General features: G+C 38.2%; 1 protein-coding gene across 1 annotated transcript; it reads right to left on the reverse strand.

The window, feature by feature from the left end:
• Window positions 1-177: 177 nt before the first annotated feature.
• LOC139479590 (sushi, nidogen and EGF-like domain-containing protein 1) lies at window positions 178-14,711 on the reverse strand. The gene is made up of 5 exons (XM_071262429.1): window positions 14,697-14,711; window positions 13,935-14,149; window positions 1,673-1,951; window positions 580-720; window positions 178-225 (listed from the first exon to the last, which is right to left on the reverse strand). Exons 2-5 carry the CDS (start codon window positions 14,121-14,123, stop codon window positions 178-180), a joined length of 657 nt encoding a protein of 218 aa, XP_071118530.1. The 5' UTR covers window positions 14,124-14,149; window positions 14,697-14,711.
• Window positions 14,712-18,894: the final 4,183 nt, after the last annotated feature.

The raw sequence follows: 18,894 nt of genomic DNA on the forward strand, positions 1-18,894 counted from the left end.
TACTTTACATCCCGCCATGATATAGCTTCACTATTGCTGACTGTGTAATTCAGCAACAGAAACAAAACCTACCCACACCCCAACACCCCCACATCCCACACCCCTGAAGCCCCAAGCCCCAAGCCCCAAGCCCCATGCAGGGAGACAGTACTAATAGTCTCACATATCTGGCCCGGGTCATCGACGTGACGTTTTGACTGTGCTGTTTGTTCCCCAGAACAGCGTCTGGTGACAAGAGTGAACCAATCGTCTCTGGACACTGCAACTTGCTGTGCAGAGGAGCGTCAGTTCGTCGAGCGAGGATCCTCTAGTCTTGGATTCAAACCCCAGATTCACCCTGATAGTGAACATTGTCATCACTATACCCATGCTTAGGGGCTTCAGCAAATGTGTAAACTGTTCCATAACTAGATTCGCGTTTTCCTCCCATTTTAACCTGACAGACCGTGATATAGCTCAAATTCTGTTCACAGCGGTGTCGAACCGAACTCACTCACTAACTGAACCTCGACGTGCTTATTATGCATTACTATTGTATCAACTATATATCTCATACTCTTGCAAACAGTGCCAACTTACCTGTGATCGAACGGAGGGTTCTGTGCCTGCATATGCAGCCACAAAGTCAGAATTATCATACACCCATTCTATTTTTTCATAGAACAGTATCACGACTGACGCCGTGCCATCAGTTGCCATGGTGATCTGGAATGTGTCGACCTAAAGGAACATAAAAAGAAATGCGTAATTACAATTGACTTATCAACTATTATAGCTAAAATGGATAGACTTATCATTAAACCGCCCGCATGTTACCAGAAATCAGCGGGCCACTGTAACTTGATAATGCCCTCATATTGCTTTACGACGGGCCATTATCACGCCCGTTGTTAGGTGACGTCATAGGGTAAGGATAGGTGACGTCACGATCTATAGTGACGTCATCTGGTTTGTTCTATGATGTTTTCATATTTATAAAAGTGGGTCAGTGACATTCGTGTTGATTGCAGTAAATAATTTAAAACCGATATTGTTGTTTGTTTTTATTTGATAACAAATTACATACATCTAGCTGAAATTAACGGTAACGCTCTTTTTCAGGGTATTATCATTTGCAGAAGCCCGAGGGCTTTTCAATGCAAAACCTAAAGCTTCTGCAAATGATAATGCCCTGAAAAATAACGTTACCCTTACATTAACACCGGTCCGTTTTTGTATTTGATGTTAATCAGTTACATCGGTCGTCTATATTTTGAGTTACTCGTTGAACTTCTTTAATAGGCCGCGCACAAACCTTGACTACAGTCGTCACCCTTTTAAGTGTTCTGTATCCAGGCAGCCAGTGCGCAATATTGCAAGACCCGGGAGGGGCTATGGTGATAAGTGAAAAATCTACATCCTGATCATTAAAACATCGGGAAGGTCCAGACACAGTGCAGAGTTGCATCCCTTAGGTATGACAAAAACCTATGACCGTGGGTACCAATGCCGGTTCGCCCTGATTATGTTTAAACGTTTGTCGGTACCACACCGTGGATTTCACGAGGTACCTGCGTCTACGAACCGCATGACTTCGCACCATCCTATAACATCAAACTCACACGCCGCTATAACTGTCATAGTGTTCACATCGGCGTCAAACCAAACACACTCACACTCCTGGATAACTTGCCTTGTTGTCTTCTGAGTTAAATGTAGCAACATCGGCCCACGTCGCCAACAGTACCCAGGACGGCGTATAGTCTGCCGGGAACTCCTGGTATCGCCTGACGTCTTCGGCGACAGTTTGACGTAATGCTGAAGCCGTACTGAGGACGTACCAGACGGTTCCACTTATGGTTACATCAATGTCAGTGCACAGACCACACACTGCTGGAGTATTTCCGGGATCAGAGGTTGTTTCTTGAAATCTTCCAGCCTCAGTGAATGTCACAGAACCATCATTGTTCACCTAGAATGGAACATTGTCTTGTAAATGGACACATTGAAACTATAACATTAGTCCATTATATTCCTGCAGAAGGGAATTTCTCTTGCCTGTTTCAATGACGCTGCAATCTATAAACCGACATTTTAATAATCAAACTTGACAAAAGCTAATATTTAATACCATGAATTTGTGCATATTACACAACAAACACTGGGAAATAATTGTTTGTTTTTTTCATCCCGTGTGGCAGCGATAACCTTTGAGAAATGGGTTTTCAGCTACGGCGCTGTATCTTTATTCAGGAACACCCATAAACCTATTGACAGGGACACATAAAAAGATAAGGCTGACTCTTGTTTTGTTCAGTTTGACAGGAGAGAGAATACCGGCACACTATATTATGGCGGACCAATGATCGTAAACTCTATGTCTAGATTCTCTTTACAGATTACAAGATACTTGAATACAATCTGGATAAACCTGCAATTTACAGAAGCTAGACTTTCTCTACGACAGAAGGACGCAACATGGATATATGAACACAAGGCCAGACTTTCACAACAACAGAAGGACGCAACACGGATATATGAACACTAGGCCAGACTTTCACTACAAAAGGAGGACTCAACACGGATATATGAATATAAGGCTAGACTTTCACTACCACAGGTGGATGCAACACGAATATATGAACACAAGACTAGACTTTCTCTTCGACAGATAGATGCAATACGAATAAATGAAGAGAAAGCGACAAAACCCTATACATATCCAATAGAAATCTCTGCATAAGCCAGAGTCGATTGTACGATTCCAAATTTATCATGAGCATGTGTTTATGAATCACTATCAAATAGTAATGATACCAGGTGGTCGCGAAATGTGAGCGAATCCTGCCCCACTTGGGCATCCGTCACAAATACATGCAAAGGCAAGTCAAATGTTTATCTAAAAAAACAAAGCTAGTCTGTCTCTACGTCTGTCTGTCTTATGTGAACACAAGCTAGACCTTTTCTACGGCTAGAAGAACCGACTCGTTGTCATAGTCATATGTGGTAATATCTCATGTTGTACATATTGATATCTTCGTAGAAATTTTCAAACCTTTACATTACTTTAACTTATCCTCAGGCAAACACGAACTATTTGTCCACACCAAGACGTTGATTTAGTTAAACCTAACGATCTATGGAATCCCACTGGAGAGTTTACCTTTCTTAGCAAGTCCAAGGAATAACTCCTGTGCTGGTTCCATTGCAGGTATATAGTAAGTGAAATGATAAAAGCTTTAAATATGTTTGAGAAAGCGAAACAACAAACAGTTTTGAGCGATTTTGTCGTGACCGTGACCTTTGACCTTCTCGAGTAATTCTCTTGGTCCACGAGGGATAAATTCATTTTATAGTATCGTCTGGTATCAATAACGTATTCAAGACATTACCTCAAGATTGCCCTGAACGTGTGACCTAACCGTAGCTTTGACATAAATGACTTTTGATGTGGTCGAATTTTTAAGATACATGCACACTTGAAGTTCCATGCATGTAGATATGACCAAGCCTGAGACAGGTTGCAATAATATAATTGACCTAATCTAACCGACCTTGACGAATCGTGACCAATTGTTTTCTCCCACAGAAGCTGAATAGACAGTTTAAAAGCAAATACATAAATACGTGTTGAGAAGCTGCAACCACAAACATATTATCGTGACCTAGATGTTGTCATGCCATTTGCCAAACTATTTCACAAGACCATTGGGAAGAATGACACCGATAATCTTTGCAATTTAGGAGAAAATCACCGGCAGCTGAAGTAAAATTCCTAACGACAAATAGAAATAATGTAGCATATGTTGTGTATGTTGTCATATGCATAAGACCCGTGGAAATCCGAGGTAGAATAGGTCTTCAGCAACCAATGCTTTCCGTAAAAGGCGACTGCGCTTGTCGTAAGAGGCGACTAACGGGATCGGGTGGTCAGGCTCGCTGACTTGGTTGACACATGTCATCTATCTATTGCGTGGATCGATGCTCATGATATCAATCACATGATTGCCTGGTCCAGACTCGATTATAAACAGACCGCCGTCATAAAGTTTGAATATTGCTGAATGCAGCGTTAAACAACAAACAAACAAATCACATGCATAAAATAAGAAATGCATAAATATACAGAGAGATAAAGGTTTGAAAAAAAAGATGAATTGCTAACAGAATTGCATGCAGAAAACAAACCCTCTTACTGGAAAGTTTTACGTTATGTTATGAAGAACTCTGGCTCAGCTAACAACATAGCCGCTCTTAAAAAGTATGATACGGACGAACACCAGACATTTTTACTGATATTGAAAAGGCAGAGAAACTGAATAAATATTTTCAATCTATATCTGATGTCTATGAACAACTATGCCCGACTTTACATTTCCTACAAAGACAGAGATGAACAACATAGTCATATCTAAAAAGGAAATTGAAGACATAATACAATGTTTGCCTCTGAACAAAGCCTCTGGACCGGACAAAATTTGTCATAAATTATTAAAGAAAACTGTATATTATATAAGCGAAGCATTGTGTGTGTTTACTGTTCAATATGTCACTAAAATCAAGTATATTTCCATCAGTGTGGAAAAAAGCAAACGGTATGCCATTATTTAAGAAAGGTGATCAGACTATCGTTTCTGATTATAGACCGATATCACTCATTAGCTGTTTCGGAAAATTGTTTGAGCGAGTAGTGTTCAAACATTTATATAATTACTTTCATGAAAACAAATTTTTGTAAAAGTACCAATCTGGGTTTCAGGCTGGTCACTCAACTGTCCATCAACTAATAGAACTTTACCACCAAATTTGTACAGCGCTAGATAACAAAGAAAACTATTTTATTGTATTCTGTGATGTATCAAAAGCCTTTGATCGTGTATGGCACAGAGGGCTTGTGTACAAATTAGAGAGGTATGGTATAAAAGGCCAGTTGTTAAAATGGATTACCAGTTACATACGTAATCCTAGCCAAAGCGTATTTGAGAATGGGGAAATATCCAAACCAAGATACATGAAAGCTGGCGTTCCACAGGGGTCCGTGCTTGGTCCTTTACTCTTTATTGTTTATGTAAATGACATTGCTGATAAATTAGACTGTATGGCAAGACTGTTTGCCGACGATACATCGATTGGCATGTCATCCAATGATAACAGTGTACTGGAACGTTCCTTACGCACAAATTTAGCAATCTTAAGTAAATGGGCGAAACTTTGGCTCATAACTTACAATCCCGAAAAGACTAAATCGGTTCTATTCCCTCGCAAAGACAACAATGGAGGTATAAAACTATATTTCAACGGAAAAGAAATCAGCTCTGTAAACAGTCATAAGCACATGGGTTTTATGCTTGAAGCCAGTGGCAAATGGTCTTGTCATATAGATACCATAATTAAAACAACTTCCAAGATGATTTACTCAATTAGAAAACTCAAACATCTACTTCACAGAAATACTATTCACAATATATATAAAATGTTCATAAGACAACACTTTAAATATGCATGTGAAGTTTGGGATGGTTGCACCGAAGGACAAAGTGAGAAATTAGAACAATTACAATTAGAAGCTGCACGCATTGTAACTGGTCTACCTAAATATCTATAGTGTTGTATGCATATATATTGAATTTGAAATTGTGATTTTTTTTGTAAATACCAGGGAGAGGGCATGCTAAGTTCACTCCTTGTGAATAAATATGGTTAAATCAAAGAAAGATAAAATAATAAAAGATGCTACACTTCCAGTAGCAGAATGTTTATCTGTTTTCCATATTCTTTTACACACATCCTTTGGGCAAGGGCGATAACTGACTATAAAATCCACTTTCCACCCTAGCCTAACTAGAACGTAGCGCTACCAGTGGCTATAACGAGTTATATCCCTTTTATGCCCCTCTATTGACCAATCAGATTCCACCTCTCATATCACCTGATGATCGATAATCAAGATCTATACTGTAATAAAACGCGTCTTACACCGCGACGTTTATCAACTCACACGAGCACCTTCATTAAAAACATAAATTAATTTGGAAAATAACAGTCGACGCTCAGTTGACGGGACAAATGCTTTGCAAATACTGCAGTCAACCGAAATTTGCATGTTGAAATCCATCATGTTGTTTACGACCAAAATGTCTGGTTCGTTATACGAGTTTGACTGGGCTATGCATTGACTCGTTTGTCCAGCCAAAATGTAACTCCGGAATTCCAGCCTAGTTCGGCAAGGGTGCAGCTGGCCTTTTATAGTCCTTGTCTGTGGAAGATGTTTCCACCCGAAGACGATATTGAGGATATCACAGTAACGGGAGTTTAGAACTAAAAACAATACAGTTCAATTCCCGACACGTGGAAGTTCGTAGCAGATCGAGTGAGTTAGTTTGGTTTAACGCCGCTTTTAACAGTTTTCCAGTTATATCACAGCGTTCGTAGCAGATTGTCATGTTAATCCAACTACAAAAGCTTCAAAAACTGACACATGGCAAAGTGCATTCTTTGTAACAACAAAACTCCTGGCGGAGCTCATGTGATGGAAATTACTCAAAAATAAAGACAAAAGGATATGCGGTGTGCTGGTTTGTCTCGAAAACATCCTCCCCGCTCGATGTAAAGGGACAAGGACAGCACGTAGCTATGTGAGGTGTTCGGATACCTCAATGCAAGTAATACGCCCCTATCGCTGTTATGTCACACCCACTTGCACATTGAACCACGTCCTCGGGTTTGTAGATTCTCTAATCGCTGTCTCACACACATACTCGTAAATCTACCAATGACGAGTTTATAAGCTTTGTGGCTTCCTATCAGGAGACTCCATGATGATATGTTCAGCCATGTGGAGTGAAGGAGAAGACGCGAGGTCTCCGGGGAACACAGGGCCACTCACCATGTCTTGTGCACTAGGTCTAAAAACATTGATTTGTGAGTCGTTTTACGTCACTCGTACACGCAAACTGAAGACAGAATGGCACTCGGGGATTTTCTTTCTTTGACTAAAGCGAAAACAATGGGTCGCTGGGATTTAAAGACAAGTATTGTACTTCTCTTTAAAAACAACAGCACATGACGACCTTGAAATCGATCCTTAAGTGCCACCACGGCAACTAGTTCAGTACTATTAAGGGATTAGATGCCAAAACATATCCTACTTCTTGAGCCTTTATGCTCAACCTACTTAGTATTGTCTACAAGAAAACGTTATAATCAAAGCCTTATGAGTACACAAAGGATGAAATTAAGGCCAATATCTATCGATAATATCCGATATTTGTTCCTGCATTTCAGCGAAGCGAAATTAATTCTGGTTATCTGGCATTGTAGATAAAATGGATAGAATTATTCTTCGACGGGCAGTTAATGGAAGACCTCGGGCTTCTGCAAATGATAATGCTCTGACTAATATAATAGCGTTACCCTTATAGTGAAGCATGTTGGGAAATGTACGTGATGTAGACTACCAGATGTCGGACTTGCCAGTTTGTGGAAACCTCGGTGGCTGAGTGGATTAGATCGCTGACTTTGTGTGCTGGCGATTAGGTGCCTCACTCTGGCAAGTGTGGGATCGAATCCCGTACGGCACTCAACACAAAAAAGTACGAGAATCTGTACTTCACTAAAAAGGTGTTATCCCAATTATAACATTTGTTACATTTGACCACTTTCTAAAAGGCATTGTGTGTTCATATGTTCTCAGTGTGTAATATTCCTTGACGATGTTATCATAAAGAATGTACTTATGGCAGGGCGGTGGGTAAGCAGCTTAAATGAGGAGATAAACAGATTACTTGTCTTACATGCAGTGTATTCATATATGTTTTGTTGTGCTTGGTTAATTGGGAGATAAACATACTGTGTTTTCAATATAGAGCTAGGTTACCTGTAGATTTAACCCGGCTAAATTGAATTTGGAACCGAACGTGCAGCATGAGGTTTCAAATGTTAAATTTAGCGCGGTTAAATCTACTGGTAACCTAGCTCTACATTGAAAACACAGTATATTTATCTCCATGACTAAATATATATAACGCGAACTCTTTGGAGTTAGCAAATATACTGAGTGAAGCGGCATGGGTTGAGTCAAGTGTTTTGAGTGGGTTATCACAGAACAAAATATAGCGCTGTATATACTCAAGCATTTTATTTACACCGTAATACTTCACTCGAACATATAACAGGCATTGAAAGCATATGAGCACGGCAACGTGATAAGCTAACATGAGGTGGGCATCCCTAAAGAAAACAAAGCAAGCTTTGCAAGGCTTTCGCTCTACAACGCAGATCACCATTATAACGTCATATCGCTCATTGTGACGCAAAAGATATGACGTCACAGTCGTATATAGAAAAGCGCCAAAATTCCAAGCTCTTTGTTGTCTCCAAAACGTAAATACATTCCCTTTGTTACGGTGGCCCATAAGGGACATGGAGTCTGTTTTTCAATATTTTGATATTTCAATTACTTTTATGGTAACCTTTTGCAAATCAACACTATTTGTCATACAAATATGGGATAAATCATGTATAAAAACAACCGATAACATGTTAAATGTACTTTCAAGTAGCCATAGAATCGCTGAAATGTGAAGCGCAAATGTCAAAAACTAAAATGGAAAAGTCAAAAACACAAACGAAAAGGTCAAAAACTAAAATGAAAATGTCAAAAACAAAAACGAAAATGTCAAAAACTAAAATGAAAATACAGAAAACTATTTCCACCGTGGTGTAAATATTATCACCACGGTGGAAATATTACATAGTACTGCTATTCTATGAATATTAGCTTCCGCAGTGATGCGGCCGTCAAACCAGCTGTTTCAACGAGAGGGGGTTGAATGTGATTTAATAGCCTCTGATTGACCTATCAGAATCGAGTAAATTCCAAATTCATGGTAGAATTGTGCAAGGCGTGAGGTTCCCACCTGACTTTGTTTTGACATTGAATCACATTAAGCCCTGAAAGAAATAGCTCATATCAACATGTATTCAAAAATGGAAGTCGTTTCTCTTGACCTGGTTTTAAAGTTTCTTTAGGAGTGATTCTGTTAGCAAATTGTATTGAGAGAGCCTGTTTTGGGGGGGTTGAGATATTCATTCATTGTGCATACACCTTGTGACATGTTTTCGAACGCCCACATAACATATAATTAGTATTATGCTGAATCTAGGGATGCGATGTAAAGTATCAACAATCTATGGCTGCATACCAATTATACACCCCATGTCCTCATGACAAAGAAAATGTAAAAGACACAAGAAAGAGCTTTGACAAATTTTGCGCAACATAGGACTGACACACCTGAATCAATATATGCACTCTTCTGCACTCCTGATGTCATTTCTATGATGGAGCGGTCGGGTAGCCTAGTGGTAAAGCGTTCGCTTGTCACGCCGAAGACCCGAGTTCGACTTTGTTTTAGATATAGTCTTGACTTTGATAAAGGTGAGATAGTTTACATTAAAACGTCCTACAGTCATGACCCAGAAGCAATAACGTCCTCATATCTTGTCATATTATTCGATTTACATTATATATTCCGTTTCTTAAAGCCCTGATGGGATATATTATCCGTTGGGGTTATTAAAAGCAACTATGCAGATGTACCTTCTCAAATAAGTTCCGCACTTTCATCTGAATACCTTATATAAAGTATACCACAGCTTGATACTGTTCAGACCAAACCGCCTATATGTATCGCAGCACGAGCGCCCTAGGAGGAGATGGTATCACAGCATCTACATCAAACGGTGTATTCGAATTAATGGGACATGTGTACCAGATCTTCACGGAAGTCCATATATTATACAGAATGGTTTATCGGCGCAATCTTTGAGATTGATATGTGATAATGCTCGTGTGTATATGTATATAAAGTGTGATACACATTGGTGCGTTTATATGATCAATGTGTGCAAACGTAAAACATTCTGCTGCATGGTAGAAGCTGTTACAAGTTTATGGTAAAGTTATGTTTATGTATGGTAGAAGCTTGTTTAATATGTATGGTAGAAGCTGTTACAAGTTTATGTAAAACAGTCTGGTAAAGCATCGTTTATTTGTGGTGGGAGCTGGTTTATATATGAGAGAAGCTTGTTTGTGTGTGATAGAAACTTGTTTATGTGTAGTAGAAACTGGTGTATGTGTGATAGAAGTTTGTTTAAGTGTGATAGGAGCTGGTGTATGTGTGATAGAAGCTTGTTTTAGTGTGATAGAAGCTTGTTTGTGTGTGACAGAAACTTGTTTATGTGTGTTTGAGCTTGTTTATGTGTGGTAGAACCTGAATTATGTGTGTCAGAAGCTTGTTTATTTGTGGTTGAAACTGGTTTATGTGTAAAATAAGCTTCTTTATGTGTGAAAGAATTTTTTTTATGTGTGAAAGAAGCTTGTTTATGTGTGGTAGAATCTGATTTTCTGTGTGTAAGAAGCTTGTTTATGTGTGACAGAAGCTTGTTTATGTGTGGCAGAAGCTTGTTTATGTTTGGTAGAGCCTGATTTATTTGTGGACGAGGCTTCTTTATGTGTTGTAGAAGCTTGTTTATGTGATACAGAAGCTTGTTTATGTATGACAGAAGCTAGTTATGTGTGATAGAAGCTGATTATATGTCGTAGAAGCTGGTTGATTTGTAATGGAAGTTCGCATAACATATAATTCAGGCGGTGGTAAATATTATATACACATTGGTGCGTTTATATGTCAGTGTGTGTACATGTAATACATTCTGGTGTATGATAGAAGCTGTGACAAATTTATGTAATACAGTCTGATAAAGTAGTGGTTTATGTGTGATAGAAACTGGTTTATGTGTGGTACAAGCTTGTTTATGTGTGGTTGAACCTGATTTATGTGTGGACGAACCCTGTTTATGTTTGGTAGAAGCTGGTTTATTTGTGGCAGAAGCTTGTTTATGTGTGGTAGAAGATTGTCTATGTGCGGTAGAAGCTTGTTATGTGTGACAGAAGCTTGTTTATGTGTGGTAGAAGCTGGTTTATATGTTGCAGAAGCTTGTTTATTTGTGGTAGAAGCTGGTTTATGTGTGGTAGAAGCTTGTTTATGTGTGGTAGAGGCATGTCTATGTGCGGTAGAAGATTGTTTATGTGTTGAAGAAGCTTGTTTAGGTGTGAACGAAGCTTGTTTATGTGTGGTAGAAGCTGGTTATTTGTGGTAGAAGCTTGTTTATGTGTGGTAGAAGATTGTCTATGTGCGGTAGAAGCTTGTTATGTGTGACAGAAGCTTGCTTATGTGCGGTAGAAGATGGTTTATTTGTTGTAGAAGCTGGTTTATTTGTGGTAGAAGCTGGTTTATGTGTGGTAGAAGCTTGTTTATGTGTGGTAGAAGCTGGTTTATTTGTGGTAGAAGCTTGTTTGTGTCTCGTAGAAGCTTGTGTGTGTGCGGTAGAAGCTTGTTTATGTGTGGTAGAAGCTTCTCTGTGTGTGGTTGAAGCTGGTTTATGTGTGACAGAAGCTTGTTTAAGTGTGGTAGAAGTTTGTTTATGTGTGACAGAAGCTGGTTTATGTGTGGCAGAAGCTGGTTTATGTGTTGTAGGAGCTGATTCATATGTGGTAGAATCTGGTTTATTTGTAACAGAAGTTCGTCTAACATATAGTTCGGGCGTTGGTAAATATTTAATTGAATTTCGTGTGTAGAAAAGATGGGCGATAATGGAAATGATGTCTTCTTGTGTGACACAAATAGGGGAGTGGAAGTTCTTGAGTCGCGCATATATCAGTCAGGCTGATATGACCGTATACAAGGTGTTGCCTTGACAGTTGCAATGTGTTTCTCTACGTGTGTCTGTGATAGCATCTAAAGGCTCTTAACGTTAAGTATGGTCACCCACTGGCATTACAAAGATGAGGGACAGGTATTTTCCAAACGAAATACTTCATGAATGTTATAAACATATGATGAGGTACGCAAAGATCTATGGTGACACTAATCTGAATAAAACAATGTTAATTTGAACTTTGAAATCGTTAGTCAAACTTTTAGGAGTTATATATATGTTCAATAACATTACAAATTATGCAATAAGAACAAAAGCTGTCTGATAGATTTAATTAAATATCTAATGCCTATATACCCAAGTTCCATCACATATATAAATCAGTTTTACATATGTGACAATTTACCACTGACTAAAGAAGGAAATAATATTATTGCATATACAGTAATTTATTTTTGCATGCTATATACTTTGAAGTGAGAACGAATACCAATTTCGTTACACCAGAACCTTTATTGAAACGCAAAAGCCTGTTATCGTGTTCTGCAGTAAAATTGGGAATATTCCGCGGATATTCGCGAATAAGTTGCAAATATTGGCGAATAATGTGCTAATAATTTTCGAATAATTTGCGAATAATGTTTAATGACACTAATTCGGAGTTTTATGGGACTATCACGCTGTCAACGCGTGGCCGACCATGACAATACACTCCATACATGTACAATGTATTCTATGATGTTACACTGTGATTGAATGTGCAGGTACATGTAATGTTTGATAACTACATGTGAAGAACATTTTGTAGAATATTCCTTCTATAATAATGTTGTCATGAAATTTTTGGTTTGACATGAATATTTGATGTATGATCAATTTGCATTCTGTCTCTTGCCTTGTACAAGTCTACATGTATACATTAATCTACTAGCATATACTATCATATAGTAGTTTGATAAATACCACAATGACAATTGTTACATTACAGTTGATGTATGTACATGTACGTGTACTTGGTTAAAATACACAAACAATGTACATGTATGGAGGGACGTCCTGATTAGTGTGGCCATACAGTTAACGTTGATAACAATATGAAGTGCATTGCATGTACTCCTACAAAACTGATAATTATATACGCATTTGAATTAGACGCACACACTTCAATTCCCATGTTATTTAAATTAAAACCTAACTATTTAATATGGATCTTTCTGTGTGTAAGTGCCAGGTGTCACTGGGACATAACAGTAGACATTGTACATTACAAGGTTATGACAATCAGATAGACGTCATTAAGACAGCTAATTGTCTTGTATTAGTTCGTAATTAATGTGTTATGTACATCAATTGTCGTCAGTGCATCCAAGCTGTTTTCTACAACTTGACATACCCTTTCTACTGGATGTTTTGTCACTTATCCCAACAAACAATATGATTGATAACTTAGCTGACTGTATCATGATATGTTTTGAATATACAAATACATCTTTCAAGATTTTCCAAATTTTGCCCTGTGTGGTATGATGCCAGGGTCAGGTGATTATACTCAGTCGCTCATATCTATGACATATTTCACCTATTGTCTATAAAGTTGTATACAAGGGTCAGATAATTTTTGCGATTTTCACTTGGATATGAAACAGCGCAGTATGTTTTAGAATGTTCAGTTCAATGTGGCAAAAACAACACAATGTACATGTATAATGTGAATAACTCTCAAGCGAAAAGAACTGTATACTGATTTAAGTTAAATATGTGAGCAAATAGTGTTAGTTAATGACAATTAAATAACCAGGTTTAATTGTTTTGACCTTTGGTATTTAGTTATTGTGTAAACAAGATATGCATGTAGTTATTACACTCTAGTGACAAAACTGACTTCTCAATCGCCCAACTTATATTCCGAGTTGGGATAAGCCATTGAACTCCATTATGTAAACATTTGATTTCCATCCATGTTCATTTTGCTGGAGAAATTGTGCGCTAATCATATGTAACCGAGTAACAGACACAGGTGAAAACAAACACAAACAACATGAACACTGTGGTTTTGAAAGCACTTTAAGAGAACAAACTAATGTTTCTCACAATATGACCATTGCCAAAACAAAAGCAGTGCTGTAGCTTTTTCCATAAAATCTGAAATATACTGTCAATATTTAAGAGAACAAACTAATGTTTATCACAATATGACCATTGCCAAAACAAAGGAACCGTTTTTAAATACTTACAAAAGCAGTGTTGTAGTTTGTTCCATAAAATTGGAAAGGCGGTTGTAGACTGAGGGAGGGGCCAGAACCATCGTCCTCCCCGGGGGTGGCAATGTGACCCTCGGTATCACCGTACGGAAGCAGCGAGCACTGGACCGAAAACACACAAATGGCCAGCAGCCATATGGGCCAGAGGACTTGACGACTCATTTCCAGGGCAGTGCAGTGTGGACTCTCTGCAACATACCATCACTGGTATCACTTCCACATCCTACACGTACATCAGCAGCAAATATATCCTCCTTACTCCAGACACACCAGACTCCAGAAACATGATCCGTTATATTCTGATAATATCCATACGTTTTAGGAAACCAAGCGTTCGTGTATACCCGAACAGTGCATACCTATCTGCCAAATACACGTGTTACCCAGTTACACATGAAAGCAAATCCAATTTTTTTTTTAAACTATCGCATTGATCTAAGACTGGGACTTCAGTTACATCTTACCTTGAAATATTTAGTTGCTAAATGGTCCAATTGGATAAAAAATGACAACCTGGCGACGCCCTTACAGTGATGATTCCCGTGACAAAATATGATTTAACTCTATCCCTTTAGACAACAGTGATACGAAATATTCCCAAGAGAAATACAACAGATGTAAGTTCCACTTGTCATTTTTATCTCATTCACAAACTACAGGTAGTTCCATTCAGTAAATCCAAAGTGATTCGGGAACATATCACAAGTAAGCCTAACACGCAGAGAGACAGAATACCTGCAGATACCCTGAATATACCCACATGACTGCTGTGACGGTATCGACAGAGTGGGTTGTACCTCTTGTTCGTGGGTCAACCCACTGCAGTGACTCATACTCTCTATGGCTGACAATGATGGCGGTCTCCTCCCCAGAACATCGCACCCGTCATGGAGCGGGTGGCACAAGCAGGGTGTTTGGTGATTGATGGGCCAGTGAGATGAGATTATTGCACGACCCACATGCTTATCTTAAACCCTCCAGATCGTACCCGGTGATTACACTGTACAGACCCGAGAAGCTCATCTTTCATACAAAGGTGTCATTGGAGCCACACAGGCGTGTAACGTGTTTGTCTGAGAAATAATACATTTTCAAGATGAGTTATGTGTCATGTTTTTGCAAAGATATATTTGCTTTTTAGTACTATCGTAAAGGACACATTCCATTTTCAGTAAATGTTTATCTTAAGCATCTTTTAATCTGGTTAAAGTAGCGAATAAAGATCCACACGCCGTCTATTTAAATGGGAAACTTGGCTTACAATGCACAAAGCGAACAGTGGCTATAATTTACTTATGAGCAATAGGATTTTATGTTTATTATTTAGACCCCTGAAGAGAACGTTATTGACAGGAAAATATGTACCCGGTGAAATATTGTGTTACTGTCACAGCAACTTGCAGGAACTTTAAGCTCCATATTGTTATCACTACCGTTATTTACACGTTGTCATATATAACATTCAGGTATGTGCTTCAGGCAACATGTCAAGTGATGTACAATATTCAGGCATGTGTCTCAGGCAACATGTCAAGTGATGTACAATGTTCAGGTATGTCTAAGGCAACATGTCAATTGATGTACAATATTCAGGCATGTGTCTCAGGCAACATGTCAAGTGATGTACAATATTCAGGCATGTATCTCAGGCAACATGTCAAATGATGTGCAATATTCAGGTATGTCTCAGGCAACATGTAAATTCATGTACAATATTCAGGCATTTGTCTCAGGCAAAATGTCAAGTGATGTACAATATTCATGTATGTGTCTCAGGCAACATGTCAAGTGATGTACAATATTCAGGTATGTCTAAGGCAACATGTAAAGTCATGTGCAATATTCAGGTATGTCTCAGGCAACATGTCAAGTGATGTACAATATTCAGGCATGTGTCTCAGGCAAAATGTAAAGTGATGTTACTATGTTCAGGTTTGTGTCTCAGGCAACATGTCAAGTGATGTACAATATTCAGGCATGTATCTCAGGCAACATGTCAAATGATGTGCAATATTCAGGTATGTCTCAGGCAACATGTCAAGTGATGTACAATATTCAGGTATGTCTAAGGCAACATGTAAAGTCATGTGCAATATTCAGGCATGTCTCAGGCAACATGTCAAGTGATGTACAATATTCAGGTATGTGTCTCAGGCAACATGTCAAGTGATGTACAATATTCAGGTATGTGTCTCAGGCAAAATGTAAAGTGATGTTACTATGTTCAGGCATGTATCTCAGGCAACATGTCAAATGATGTGCAATATTCAGGTATGTCTCAGGCAACATGTAAATTCATGTACAATATTCAGGCATTTGTCTCAGGCAACATGTCAAGTGATGTACAATATTCATGTATGTGTCTCAGGCAACATGTCAAGTGATGTACTATGTTCAGGAATGTCTCAGGCAAAATGTAAAGTCATGTGCAATATTCAGGTATGTCTCAGGCAACATGTCAAGTGATGTACAATATTCAGGTATGTGTCTCAGGCAACATGTCAAGTGATGTACTATGTTCAGGAATGTCTCAGGCAAAATGTAAAGTCATGTGCAATATTGAGGTATGTCTCAGGCAACACGTAAATTCATTTACAATGTCCAGGTGTGTCTCAGGAAACATATGAAGTCATTATCCCAGGTATGTGTTTCAGGCACGCACAGCCTCGAATGATCCATTTCTGGTAACCTGTAAAGTCAAAATCAATTGCAGCATGCCTACATGGCTTATTAGATTAAAACTTATTCAATTTGGCATTCCACAAACCAACATTTCACTACATTCTTAAACTGGTGGCGCAGATACATGTATAGAATATTTGTGTTTCTATCCTTCCCTCGAGGTATCTGCACGGATGTAGAACAGTAACGCACCCTACCACACCCAGATCACGAAATACCAGTAATAGTACAAACAGTGGCATATGTGTGTGACCTCAATCAACATTAAGCAATGTGGGTATATTCAAAGCTATAATGAGACGGATTCGTCCGAGGAAACACTGGACTGTGTGATGTGAGTATGTATTTCACCATACATCAAAGGCCACCTGGTTTTTGCCACGTGTATATGGGTATTTGATGATCAAAAAGGGGATGACAACGTGACTCGATTACGTGATATCAGCTATTACATTTCACTGAAAATAGTTTATATTTCAACCTATAATCTACATGCTTGTAACTCACCACAAAGACACTCGCTTACCTTATCGGTTTGTCTTGTACAAAACAAACACCTGATAGCCTATTTTAATGATCATTTCTCAAGTTTAAGTAGCGTAACATAAACACCAGATTGAGAATGTTCAGCGGTAGTAATGCGAGTACGAAACACGTGCGTCTGAGCCCATTCCACTTGTTTTCAGAAAATAAGATTCGCATTGACTGTGAAAGTTTAACTTCTTAACGACATAAGTTAAACTATGACATTAGATGGTGAAGGTGACTTAAGTTAATGTCATATAATGTCAGAGACCAAGTGTATATCAAACATCTCAGTCACAAGACACCTGAAAAAGCCTGGATGATATCAGTTCTCACAACATGACTACAACAATGGCATGCCAGACAAATCGACAACATTCTTACACAATGCAAGAGACGTATATTTAGACCTTCAATGGTTCATATGACCAGCGCCAGAAACTAATGACAGTATCGATGACCAGCCTCTGTGTTACCACTGTAGTGACGTCTTAATGTAAATGTAACCCCGGTATTAAGTGATTGAAATCTACAACGTTGCAACAATTACAATAAAGATAGCATTCACACCATCTTGTATTTAGATGGACATCAAACTTCTGAATGCCACTCTAAGATCATCTTTAGACTTGTACGCGTTATTAGATACACTTTCCACGATATCTTGAAACTTTACAATACAGTTTGAACACAATTAGCGTTGTGTTAAAGGTAAACATTAATTCTAGTCTTATTATAATGGTCATGAGGTAAAATATCAATAATGTGTTATGTAACTCGGATACTAGTATTTACCTCTATTCTACTTCTGTGAACAACGAGCGGGCAGATGCTGTTCAGGTGTAGAACATATTCCCTGAGTTAACAACACGTCTTTTAGACATATTCCTTGAAGCTGTTTCATTCATGGTTGTTGAAAGAATTATTCTGTCAAGTATCAATATATCATTCTTGAAGAGTTTATTAAAAAGAAAAGGTTCGTGAAACGACATATGAAATTGTTTGTAGCCTAGTTGACGGACAATCAGTCAACACTGTCTCAAAACAACGTTGACTGTCTCTTTAATACTAGTATGGGATGCTCAGTGATGTAATGCATGTGACTGCGTCTTAATATTAAATACATCACCATCGAATAACTATTTCTTTTTTGTTTCATGTTAGCTACCATCAAACATGAGTGGATACATACTATTATCCAGCAGGTTTGGTCTTGCACTCTGTCACATTCTATTTATCTGAACAGGTCGGTACTTTTAAGGTGTTAAACTGATATTAATCTAATGTCGTAAAGAAAATTGGTCATATAAACCTCAAGTCTATCGACCCCTGGGTGTTGAGTACAATCTAAACAGAGGTTAACAACTTTACTGTCTAATTACCTTTACTGAATCGTTGATATTAATCTAATTCACCAATAAAGTATGTCCCATAAATATGTTTATTAAGAAATTATAAGGAATTTTAAACTTTGTTTATACATCTATTGTAATTATTTTAATCCCAGAGATACTACGCCATGATGTCGACAACTCTTGAATACGTACGACGAATTTCTTTTTGAGAATCTGAGATTTAGCTAATTTCACAATATAGATAACTCATGCTATAAGGTGCTGGGTAGTATTAAACAATAATTCAAATAACATTATTGCACCTAATAGGTCATATGTTTTAAATATAATAAACAAGGACACCCTATGTTTTCTTGTGACTGTCTTTTACG

The sequence above is a fragment of the Haliotis cracherodii genome, unplaced genomic scaffold (assembly GCF_022045235.1).
Source record: "Haliotis cracherodii isolate W230 unplaced genomic scaffold, xgHalCrac1.p SCAF_4, whole genome shotgun sequence".
In the NCBI taxonomy this organism is placed as follows: domain Eukaryota; kingdom Metazoa; phylum Mollusca; class Gastropoda; order Lepetellida; family Haliotidae; genus Haliotis; species Haliotis cracherodii.